The sequence below is a fragment of the Octopus sinensis genome, linkage group LG2 (genome assembly GCF_006345805.1).
Source record: "Octopus sinensis linkage group LG2, ASM634580v1, whole genome shotgun sequence".
Classification (NCBI taxonomy): Eukaryota; Metazoa; Mollusca; class Cephalopoda; order Octopoda; family Octopodidae; genus Octopus; species Octopus sinensis.
Window position 1 is genome coordinate 204,893,500 of NC_042998.1, and position 12,544 is coordinate 204,906,043.

Below are 12,544 nucleotides of genomic sequence, written 5' to 3' on the forward strand. Positions count from 1 at the left end.
GACCAGCAGAACACTGAGGTCAATGTAATTCCCTTAACCCGTACCTCTGAAATTACTGGCCTTGTGCCAAAATTTGAAAGCACTACTACTACTACTACTAGTAGTAGTAGTAGTTGTAGTAGTATCATCATCCTCATCCTGAATATCAACATTATTCATGATTTTTTATTCATTATTAAAATAGAAGACAGCTGCCAGCAATGCCAGGGAATCCCATTTACCATATGTTGAAGTGGGGGGGGAGAGAGAAAAGGTGAGGAGAAAGTTGAGAGAGAGACAGAGAGAGAGAGAGGAAAAAGGAAAGAGAGACATGTAAGAAAACAAGTTTACTTGTTTAACTATTTTGGGAATCGGGTAAAAAGGAACTTTTAATTCCAGATTCCTTGGTCAAACACATCTGAAGATCTAATAAAGACATGATGTGGAATATACATCATGTCATATATATATATATATATATGTATATATGTATTTCCTGCACCAGCTTCACATAGAAGCCCCAGCCCTTCCAAAGTGCCTTGGATCGTAGGGTGACCTGCTGTGCTTGAGGAGACCTTTTGAGTCAAGTACATCAACATCAAAATAAATATCAAAGGGAAATTGTAGTTGTGATACCTGTGCTGGTGGCATGTTAAAAGCATCATCCAAACGTGGCTGATGCCAGCACCACCTTGACTGGCTTCCGTGCTGGTGGCACGTAAAAAGCATCCACTACACTCACAGAGTGGTTGGCGTTAGTAAGGGCATCCAGCTGTAGAAACACTGCCAGATCAGACTGGAGCCTGGTGCAGCCTCCTGGCTTCCCAGACCCCGGTCGAACCGTCCAACCCGTGCTAGCACGGAAAACGGACGTTAAATGATGATGATATATATATATATATATATATATATGCTCTCTGTGTTTGTGTGTGTACGTGTGTACATATACATATATATGTATACATATGGGTGCTTATCTTAGCTAAGCTAGCATGGGTTGGACGATTCAACTGAGGTCTGGGAAGCCTGAGGCTTCCCAGACCCCAGGTGAACCGTCCAACCCATGCTAGCATGGAAAGCGGACGTTAAACGATGATGATGATGATATAATGTGTGATTCTTTGAAGTTAGCTAAGATAAGCACCCAAAGGTGGTGGCAGCAACATATTTTCGAATGAGTAATACCAGATGAAGTGTTTTGTTCAGAATCTTTGTTGTGAAATGACCAAAATTGGTAACTAAGGAACTGAAGACTTCCATGAAGTGGTTCAGTCACCAACTGAGTTTATGGAAGTAGATCGTTGCTGTAAGCTTGGCCTTTGCAGTCAATGACACGGTCCTCAGCTTGGTCAGTTGTGTCGTTCTTGAAGGGTTTCAGTCGGAAACAGTGGCAGTGTTTACGGTTCATCGACCAAAAGTCTTTTAGCTCAGCAGACTCATTGTGAGTGAAGACCAGTGGAACAAAAATAGCTGATTTGAAAGATAAGGGTTGGTGACAGAAAGAGCATCCAGCTGTAGAGCCCTGCCTCATTACTTCTTGTACAACCCTTGCCAGTATCATCATCATCATTTAATGTCCATTTTTCATGCTGACATGGGTTGGACAGTTTGACAAGAGATAGTAACTCGGAGAGCTACACCATGTCTGTTTTGGCATGGTTGCCATGGCTGGATGCCCTTCCTAATGCCACCACTTTACAAAGTGCACTGGGTGCTTTATGCATGGCACCAGCATGGAAGCTTTTTAGGTGGCACCAACACAGACATGGCGTCAACACCGTGGTGGCACTGCTTTAGTGAACACCTTCCCTTTCCAAGACAGATCAATAGGAAGAGGTGGACTCAATACTACAACCTAAGAGAACCCTCATTAATTTAACTGTGCTCCCACTGATTATAGGAATAGTACCACTGGGCTATTTCTTTGTTTCTTTTATTTGTATGCTGCCACCAATGTGCTCAGCTTACTCATATTGGTTTCAAATTTTGGCACAAGGCCAGCATCATACTACATCTTAAATTCAAAGAAACTGTCTTCAGTGTAACCATAAATACAAGACATTCTCTTTCTAAACCCATCAAGACTTTTATAAAGAGATTGAAGACTGTTTGCGTATTACTAGTTTTGTGATGGTTTTTATCTTATTTATATGTTTCCTATTTGGAAATAGATAATAAATATATTTTACTTTTGAAGTAGGATTATATATTAATAAACACGTCACTTATAACTTATTTCTAAGTGTTATCATTATACATAAATCCTAACTCCAGCTACATAAACGCCATAATGAGAAATAAATTTTCTGAAATGCTAACGGACATTTTATGCGTGCATGTATGTTGAAGATAAATAAATTTGTGTTCTTTGAACCGCTATAAAAAAAAATATACAGTTTCATAATTGCAGAAATACATTTCATTAACAAGTTGAAGAACGTGAAGAAGGAGAAAATAATTACTACATTAATTAATTTATGTTCATTTAGCATTTATAGCACAAATTGGAAAATAAAGTAATTTTGTTGTAGAGAATTATGGCTTAAAATTCACACCAGCTAATCCTTCATACTAACTACTTAGAGTTCACAACAATTCCTAAAAGTTTTGTTGGATTTTTATCAGAGACATGGCATAAAAAATAGCCAATATCTCAAGGAGTGTCGTGGAGTTTAGTAACATCCTACGAACACTGAGTAATTTCCCAAAAATCAGGGTTTTTATAACTGCTCATATCCGAATTCTAAGAACCGTATTTTGTGAAAGATTTCTTTTAGAATTCATATATGGGTAGTAATTTTAACCAATGGGATTACCAACAATTATGCTTGTTTGGGCAAACGACCATTACGTCATATTGCCGCCTTTTATGACTTGCTACAAAACCATCTTGGCAGTAGAAGAAAGAAAAATCTCAAAAATTAATTGGCAGCTTACCTCTGAAAAACAGGTCTTGAATACTTTCAGCCCCTTGACAAAGGACTCCCCAAATATCTGCCTCTGTCAGTGGGCCTGTGTTCTCTATTATGTCGTACAACGAGACGGATATACCCAAAATTGGCATTTTGATTGTTTAGTTTTTCGTTCTCCGACTTGTTTTAAATTCTGAAGGCTGTCGAAAATAAGGAAAAGAGAAAGTTTAAAAACCTGAAGCAAATTACACTTTTCTAAGAAATAATTAACAGCAACAGAAGCAGTTTTTATAGCAGAAGCTAATGTTTATCCTCCCTTGAAAGTGGTTTTGTGTTAGAACACAGGATACAGTAACAGTTGCCATGACTCTCAATGGTAACTTTTGCAAGATTCTGTGTTCTAAATCCCAGAAACCATTTTTGCCACCATTCTGATTAACAAACATAATATCAAGCTCATTCAGTCTGCTAAAAATAACAGTCAAGTTTCCTTCAAATGGTACTCTACTCTCTTTAACTCTTGAGCATTCACATAGCTGTCGACCATTTCATTTATTCTCATTCTTTTGAAATTATCAAACATCATCTCTCATAGCTTTGAGATCTTAATGGTGTGACTGATTTTAGAAAGACATTGTAGGATGGGTGTGACAGGCTGGATCTGGTTGGTGGGCCTGATATGGCCTGTTTAAAGAAGTTTATGCTGAACAATGTAATTTCTGATACATAAACAGAAAGGATGGCCATAGTTGGAACAGCTTTGATCATAGATCTCCTCAATTAGAACTGACCAGAGGTTAAACAGTAACGAGCTATTTAATAAATTTGTATTGTTACAGATGACCTGAAACTGTGGTCAAGAGAGGGTTTTATGATAAGGGGGACATCAACAGAGATGACATCATAGAAGGTTACATTTAGTGTAACATTGCATCATGCTATATTAATTTAGTATGGTGTTATACTAGTATAAAAATATTAGTATAATATTGTATGATGTTAAACGAACTTGGAAGATTCTGATCTTACGCTAAGAAAACATCTTAGGAAGACACAATGTTATTTTAACATTAAAAAATAAGAAAACCAGACTCAAAGAGGAGAGAATGGTATCAAGAAGTGCTTCACTGCAGGATGGCATTCACTGAGGCATTACCGATATCTTCAATCTGTTTTTCCAACAACTTTATACTTAGAAACCTTCTGTCACCATGTTGCCAGTACTTTATCTACAGACAATAAAAACCGACCAAAGTCTGAAGTTTGGTTAGAATCTAAGAGCTTTTCTTCGGAGAATTAGGATAACAGATGGTCTAAAAGAGATCATCTAACACACACACACGTGTATCTGTATATACAGGTCTGTGATAAATTGATAAATAAAGATTAGAATAGTACGAAATAGATAAAGATAAATGCTAAATATAAAACAATGAAAGTCCTTTTGTATAAAAGTCTGCCTCAGTCAAAGAGGAAGAAATCACATCAGCTTTGTTGCAGAGAATCTGAATAATTTATTAATGGTAAATAGGAATTTTTTGATGAAGTCTTTGATTACTATAAAAGTTGTTCTAATTACATGTAGAATATTATATGAAGACATTCTAATTTAGAGAAATAGCAACTGAGGAATTAATGTAAAGGTCAGGAGTTCAATATCTACCACAGCCGATTAACTTTGAAGTCACAGTCAAATGTATTTTTCAACTTGGGCTTCCACAGAGACATATTACTCAAATAGCTAAAAATAACAGCTAAATGTCTTTCACTTGTCACTCTACTATTTTTAAGAAATAATGGAGCACAGTGGATAATGTAGTCTAAGATAGACTGTGACTGATAAAAATATGACATTCATTTAGTCTAAAAATACACATCAGGGAATGAATGAAGATGGAATGAGAAAATGGAGTGGAACGAAGGAAACTTTAAACAGATGTACTTGCTTCCTGTACTTAGAAAATCTGTACTCATTGGATGCCCACCCCTGCAACCCAACCCACCCCAGTCATATTGCAGACTTCGTATCCCACAGGGATGAGCTGCATACTACAAGTGTTGGTTAATACACACACACACACAGAAGGTGAGGTACTTACAAACACATACACACATATAAATGATAACTATACACACACACACACATGCACATTCATACACACACACACGCACACACACACACACACACACACACACACACACACACAGAGCAGAGAGAAAATGCTGAGAGTAGAATCAGAGCATTACAAAGATAAAAGAAAGAAAAAACATGAAATTCTTCCTTTATTCTCAGATAACTGATTCCTCCTGCTTCTGTGTCTATAAAAAAATGCCTGGTTTGATGTAGAACATCAGACCACCACCACCGCCACACACCACCGCCGCCACCACCACCACCACCACTGCCATAGCTGCCACACCCTGGATATTTTAAGAAGAGTGTTTTGAAGTAGCAACCAAGATCCCCCTCTTATCACGTTTACAATATAAAAAAAAGACAACAGACATTCTGGTAGTGAAGTCCCTGACAAACTGGAATGGTGGCCATGCTTGGAACGACTTTGATTTTAATTCTAGGTGCAGGATAAATAATTGAATAGTCAATATCAAAAAATTTTTAAAACCCCACCAAAACAAACTCAATTCACTACTAAAATGCAAACAGATAATAACAATAGTTGCAGCTTCTTAGAAATAGCAGCTAAATCTCCCTCAAATTACATTCCACTGTCTTGGGAAAAGGGAAGGACACATCAAATAATATAATCCCATTATGTCTTTAGAAAGATGTTGCCCCTAAAAAAAGACAGGATAGTCATGGCTGGAATGGCTTTGATCATAAGTCATGCTCAAGTAAAGTACAAGATAAGAACGTGAATAGAACATTCTAAATGCTAAAGGGGTTCGGTTTGAGGAAAATTTAGCTGCTATTATTAGTAGTCTGAGGAACCATATATAAGCCCCTTTCCCCCACCCTCACCCTCACCCTGGTGTATATATCTTCTCTTTTATGGAACACAAGTGAGAACTTAGTACTGACCCCTAGGGATTAACTAAATGTAGGGATATCTATCTAATACTAACAGAGAGGGAAACCTAATACAGGGGGAAACTAATACTAACAGACCCTAAAGAGCCCCACGCCTTTCATAATACTAACAACCCCTTCTAAGAACTTGAGAGCTGCTGCAACAGGGACTACTGCAATGGGCGGGGGGGGGGGATAATTTAGACATTCAGGAAGTCTGCTGTATCTCACAATAGACATATATACACCCAGCCCTGACACATTAGGGTACCATAACCCCCACCCAAACCATTCTCTACATCACCCAGTTAACAGAAGTAAAGGGTTGAATTTCCCCCCTTCCCCTTGGAACCATAAATATTCAAGCCACTTTCCATAGATACACACAGCCACAGCTATATATATGTGTGTGAGTATATATATATATATATATATTTATATACTAACACACACACACACATACACTCACTCATGCCATAACTACATATATGTGTGTGTGTGTGTGTGTGTATATCTATATATATACTCACATAAATCCATACACAAAATTACAGCCACATAAACAACCACACACACACACACACACAAACTTACAGCCCCTTAAAAATAGTTCCCAACACAAAAGGGCTTTACAAACTTTTGTGTACCCCCCCTCCGCCTTCCTACCGCACCATCCATCTATTTCCTTTTCCTTTCTATCCTCCTCCTCCTCATCATTTATCAAACAATTTACCCTTGACTTTTACAGCCATCTTCCCCTCTTTTACAAACTAAAGTCTACACAAGAGATAATGGAGGAGGTGGGGGTAAATATAAGTCATCATCATCATCATCGTTTAACGGCTGCTTTCCTTGCTGGCATGGGTTGGACGGTTTGACTGAGGACGGGGGGGGGGGGGGACCCAGATGGCTGCAAATCTACAATATTTTATTTCTCTTCCAACCCAACAATTATGATTACCACCAACACCCACCCCCACACACACCCAATTACCTCTACTCTTACCACCACCTCTACAACTCATCTGACACAAGATTTATGTTAAAAGTTTCTCTGTCAACAAGACATCAACTTGTTTAAATATCATCAGCAGTAATTTATTAATTAGCACCACTGGTAATTAACAGCTAATTGTCGTATTACTGATAATAATCATTGGTAGCAGAGTACATTTACCATTGCTCCCCACCCCTATCAGCCCCCCCCTCTCACAGCTAACTCCATGAGCCATCACCATGTAGCAGTGCCCCATCTCCTGGGTAACAGCATTGACAGGCCAAGGCCAGCTAAACAAGGAAAAGTCAATGAGTTTCGGAGTCTTTAACTCTTTAGCATTTAGACAGGCCACATCCAGCCCAAATGTTCCGATTCAGGTTCAAACTGGCCGGATCTGGCCTTTTACGCCCACCCTACAAAGTCATTCTAAAAAATAAGCAGTCACATGACTGAAACTGTGGAGCTACAAGCTAATGCATGATTCCTTCAAAACAATGTGAATGCATTTGATGAGAGTAATCTGAATGCTAAAGAGTTAAAGGTTTGTGTCCCCTAAACACGTGAAGTCTGGGTTTCCAGTGGACTTCCAGGAATGGTGCGGTGGGGAACCCCACCCCCACCACTCTGCCAGAGTTTCGTCATGTTCACTTACTTGGTGATGCCACAAGTTCCAGTACCACCCAAGAAGCACCCGGTACCCTCTGTAAAGTAGTTGGCATTAGGAAGGGCATCCAGCTGTAGAAACCTTGCCAGAACAGAACATGGAATCTGGTGCAGTTCTCTGGCAGAATGAAAGATGGCTGGTAAATGATGATGATGATGATGATGATGATGTGGAGGAGAGCCAACCACCAGGGGCTATGTTTCAAGACAAGGCAAGGAACATTACCCAGCATATGCCTTTGTGAGACAGGTACTTCACAGAATGGTGAGGTACATAGAGAACCCTGGTCATTCTCTCTGAGGTACCTGCACTCATCTCAGTCCAGGAAGCAAAGAGAAAGAGAGTGAGGATGCCAATAAAGCAATAAATGTAAGAACCAATAAATAAATGAATGGAATGAATGCTGGTGGTGTTCCATTAGGACTACATTGTCCAATGTCCTTCCTTTTCTGAAAAAAAGAAGGGATTTGATGCTATTTCTAGCAGATTGAGCACTCACAGAGACCCCCTCATTAACAATGGCAGTGGAAATAACAGCACCACGAGGAAGCTGACGAAAAACATAAATCAGCATTACTGACAGCATTCCCATTGATGGTTTGTACAGCTCTCACCAACCACTCATCTATCTCTAGCTTCTGCACTGACCACTGGATAAGGGAGCAGGGGACTCTGTTAAAGGTTTCCCCATACCAACAAAAGGTAGAGGGTTTTATTTTTGGTTAGATATTTCTCTTGCAATTGCCAAACTAGGAATACAGCATTAGTTGTGCTCCTGCCGGACACAAATCCGAACTGCATCTCATCTACACTAATTCTCTCCCTAATTAATTGAGCTATAACCCTTTCTGTGACTTTCATCACCTGGTCCCGTAGTTTGATGCCTCTGTAATTATTCCTGTCTAAGGCATCACCTTTACCTTTATAGCAATCCCGGAGTATGACTCCCTCGTGGACAACCTGATTAACAATATGAAATAAATGGGGATTTCTGGTTAAGGTAGAGGGCCATGAATTTTAAGTGTAGAGGGAGCTGCAGAATTACATCAACCCCCAGCAGTTTACTGGTATCTTACCTTGGTGAGATAAAATACAAGTTAATCTCAACAGGATTTGAACTCAGAACATAAAGGGCCTGCCTGCACAGATATTTCAAATAGGCGTGAATGCATGACCCCCTTGGACAAGTGTTTTCTACTATGACCTCGGGCTCACAAATGCCTTCTGAGTGGATTTGGTAGGCAGAAACTGAAAGAAGCTTATCATGTGTGTGTGTGTGCATGTGTGTTTTTGTCTGTGTTTGTCCCCCACTGCCACTTGATAACTGGTGTTGGTTTGTTTATATCCTTTAACTTAGAAGTTCAGCAAAAGAGATCAATAGAATAAGTACCAGGCTTGAAAAAAGAAAAATAAGTCCTGGGGCCAATTCCTCAAGGCAGTGCCCCAGCATGGCCGCAGTCTAATGACTGAAACAAGTCAAAAGATAAACCATTTTGACCGATGCTGAACCACTTCTACCAACCAATCCAGCTCCCTCGTCATAACAACAACCCCCACCCCATCCTTTCGTCGGGTCGTCATCGTTAAGTACTTAAAGTATCTGAAAATGTCTTGATTCCACTTGAGATATTTTCTCACAAGAACTTGCAACACAACCCATGACTCACCAATATCATTCTGCAGCGGCATTTTTTTTCGCAGTTTGTTTGTTTTTCTTTCTTTTACTCAAAGAAAAGTCATCTTCCCTGCATGACACATTTGCTAATTTTAGTCGCCACAACAAACCCCACCCCACCCGGAATTTGAAAGATGTTTACCCCAGAAAACAAATTCTTTTCTGACAAACTCTCCAAAATATGGAATGTAACATCTGAGTGTATATTCAACGCAAGCTAAGAAATAGCTGAGGGACAAACAGAGCTGCAAAAAAGTTTTACAGTAACCACAGGAAAATCAGTAACGTTCCATGAAAATAGAATACCACCCCCACCCCCACTACCCCCTCTTCCTCCTCTTATATATTGGGATAATAAAAATTTCAATGGAATGGTCAGTTGTGACACTTGTAATGTGTTCAGAGTTTAGTTTTAAGTGAGATTTAATTCTACAAAGTCTAACATGTGAAAGAAGACCCGGAAGGAATGGCCAGATGTCTTTGACTGCAGAGTGGCCCATGTGGAGCTGAAAGAAGGAAGAACTGGAGAGAATGGTCAGATGCTTCATGTTTGGGTTTGAAAATACTTTGATGTGCTTGATTCTGATGATCCCCTCTCAAAGATACCCATTTCCTTTCCTTTCTGGATCGGGGATTCACTATAGTTTCCGCTTTATTGTGACTTCCCCCTCTAACCCCAACACGCACAAAGCAACTCACACACACATATGCACCAACACATGCCAATACACAAACACACACACATACACACAATTTTTATCCCGTTCAAGCCATGTGTCATTGTCCAACTTGAGTTCTGTATGTGACTCCATCTTCAGCAAGTGGCACCATTCCTCTATGGCATGATACTGAAGTGTGGCTGTGGTTTGAAGAGGAAGTCACATGCAGAAATTCCCAGTTAATGCCAGATCTACAACAATTCTACACTACCATGACATGGCTCCCATCTCTCTTCCAGTCCATGTTACAATCAAAGACCAACGGACAATTCTACAAGACAAAAGAAGGCAGCAGAATAAGACGCTAATGAGATTGCCAGAAAATTACAACAGCTCGTTAAGATAATGAGTTGTCTCCACTGTAATTATCTAATATTGTTCTGAACGATTCCTTTTGTTTTTCACACCAAATATATTGGTGGTGGTGGTCAGTGTATTTGGAATGGAATTGGTAGAGATAGAAGTCAATGACAATGATTTAACACATCACGTATCAAAATGTGGTCAAGTAATAAAGTGGGGGGGAGGGGCAGCTGTTTAATGCTGGCCAGGCTGTCGACCCTGTTTACAGGGGGTTATTGGGGTTGACGATGATGATGTTAAGAATAGTGATGATGATGATGATGAGAAGGAAGAGGAATTTTTTCAAGCTGAAACACCATCTCAGAAACTAAGGAGAATGAGAAATCAATCAATTAGAACCCCAGTATATGACTGGTAAACTATTTTATCTTCTGGTTAAAAAAAAAAGCCAATAAGAACCCAGTACGCAACTGGTACCTTAATTTTATCAACCTCAGAAAGATCAAAGACAAAGTTGACCTTGATGGAATAATAATAATAATAATAATAATTAATTAATATTAGGAATTCTTAATTTGGGTTTAAAATTGGGGGAGGGTAAATTGATCACATTGACCCCAGCACTTAACTGGTACTTTATTGACCCCAGAACAAGTTGACTTCAGTGGGATTTGAACCCAGAACATAAAGCTGCAAGAAATGCTGTTAAGCATTTTGTCCAGCATGCTCACTGCCTTAAGAAGAAGAACAACAATGATAACAATAACCCTTTCTACTATAGGCACATGGCCTGAAATTTGGGGGCCAGGGGTGGCTAGTCAATTACATCAGCCCCAGGGTTCCATTGGTACTTATTTCATCGACCCTGAAAGAGTGAAAGCCAAAGACAAACCTCGGCAGGATTTGAACTCAGAACGTAAAGACTGATGAAATGCTGCTAAGCATCTTGCTTGGCGTTGGTAACGTGTCTGCCAACTTGCCATCTTAATAATAATAATTAATAAATAAATAAATTAAATACATGATGATGATGATGAAGAAGAACTGTCTTAAAATAACATTTTATATATCAAGTGGAAGTTAGGCAACTGTTAACAAAGGTTGTGATTATTAATGTAGGAACCCAGCTCTGACTGTTATTAATGGAAGTGTGCGTGTGTGTGTGGGGGGGGGGTAAAGCAATGTGTGTATGTGTGTGAACAGGGGAGAGAGAGAGAGATGATAATGTCCCTGACGACGACAAAAAAATGTGTTAAAGTAGGAAATGGTAAGGATGTTATTATAAAAAAAATCACAAAAAAGTGAATGTTTTAAATGGTGCTTTTTTGGTAGGTTCCGAGAGGTCGTCTTTTAAGGGTAATTGGCCAGGAATTAGTTGTGACCTTTCATTTAGTCTTTGAATTGTTGGTCAGATTCTGTCAGATGAAAAAAGATGAGTTAATTACACAAGTTAGTGTGACTTTCTTTTGAAATAAGGAAAACTGGAGAAGCTAAAGAATGGCTGTGTTGGCAGCAAATGATATTAAAGTGTGTGTGTGGGGGGGGGGGGGGCAAATGATATTCTCTTCTTGCCACTGTGAAATATAAAGATGAGCAAGTGCAGAGATACAGTTGAAAGAAATGGAAACAATGGACTCCCAACACCAGGAAGGACGTACTTTTGTAAACCTTTTTTTGTTCTTGGTAGAATATTATGGTTGCAAAACGAAATCCAAAGTCCCTGCCAGCAATTAATATGTAGACCTTGGCTGATGCTGGGGTTACGTTACTGGCACCCATGCCAGTGGCACATACAGGCACCTTTCAAGCGTTGGGCCTCATGAAGGCAAAGTGGCTGAGCTTCTTTGAGTGTTGGGCCTCACGGAAGCAAGGACCAGGACTTTTGGCATTATGTCAGGCTTGAGAAGAAGAAGACCCATCAAGCCAAGCAAAATTGCAATCATGGCAGATACTGGAGTCTGATGCAACCTTCCAGCTTGCTAGCCCTGGTCAAACTGTTTAACCCATGCCAGCATGGACAACAGACATTAAATGATGATGATGATAGCAGTGGCCAGAAATATGCTTTGATATGTGAATTCGTCAATCCAGTAGTGTTACACTACTAAATATTAGTGGTCATTTAAGTAATGTATTTGTGGATAGTTAATGGGAAGGATGTCATACTGAAGAAAGAATAAGAATTCCTGAAATATGCATATACACTCATTACCTGTTTTCTCTTATCTTTGATTGTATTGTTTACATACATATATTCATTTACAAAA

The 12,544-nt window shown here is 39.3% G+C and overlaps 1 protein-coding gene across 1 annotated transcript in view; it reads right to left on the bottom strand.

Moving 5' to 3' along the window:
* Nucleotides 1-12,544, bottom strand: part of LOC115232620 (tyrosine-protein phosphatase non-receptor type 13) — a 117,161-nt gene that overhangs the window by 86,298 nt on the left and 18,319 nt on the right. The window contains exon 2 of the mRNA XM_036500693.1: nt 2,917-3,091. Within this exon, the coding sequence (XP_036356586.1) occupies nt 2,917-3,043 (127 nt within the window). The 5' untranslated portion in view covers nt 3,044-3,091. The remainder of the gene's footprint in view (nt 1-2,916; nt 3,092-12,544) is intronic.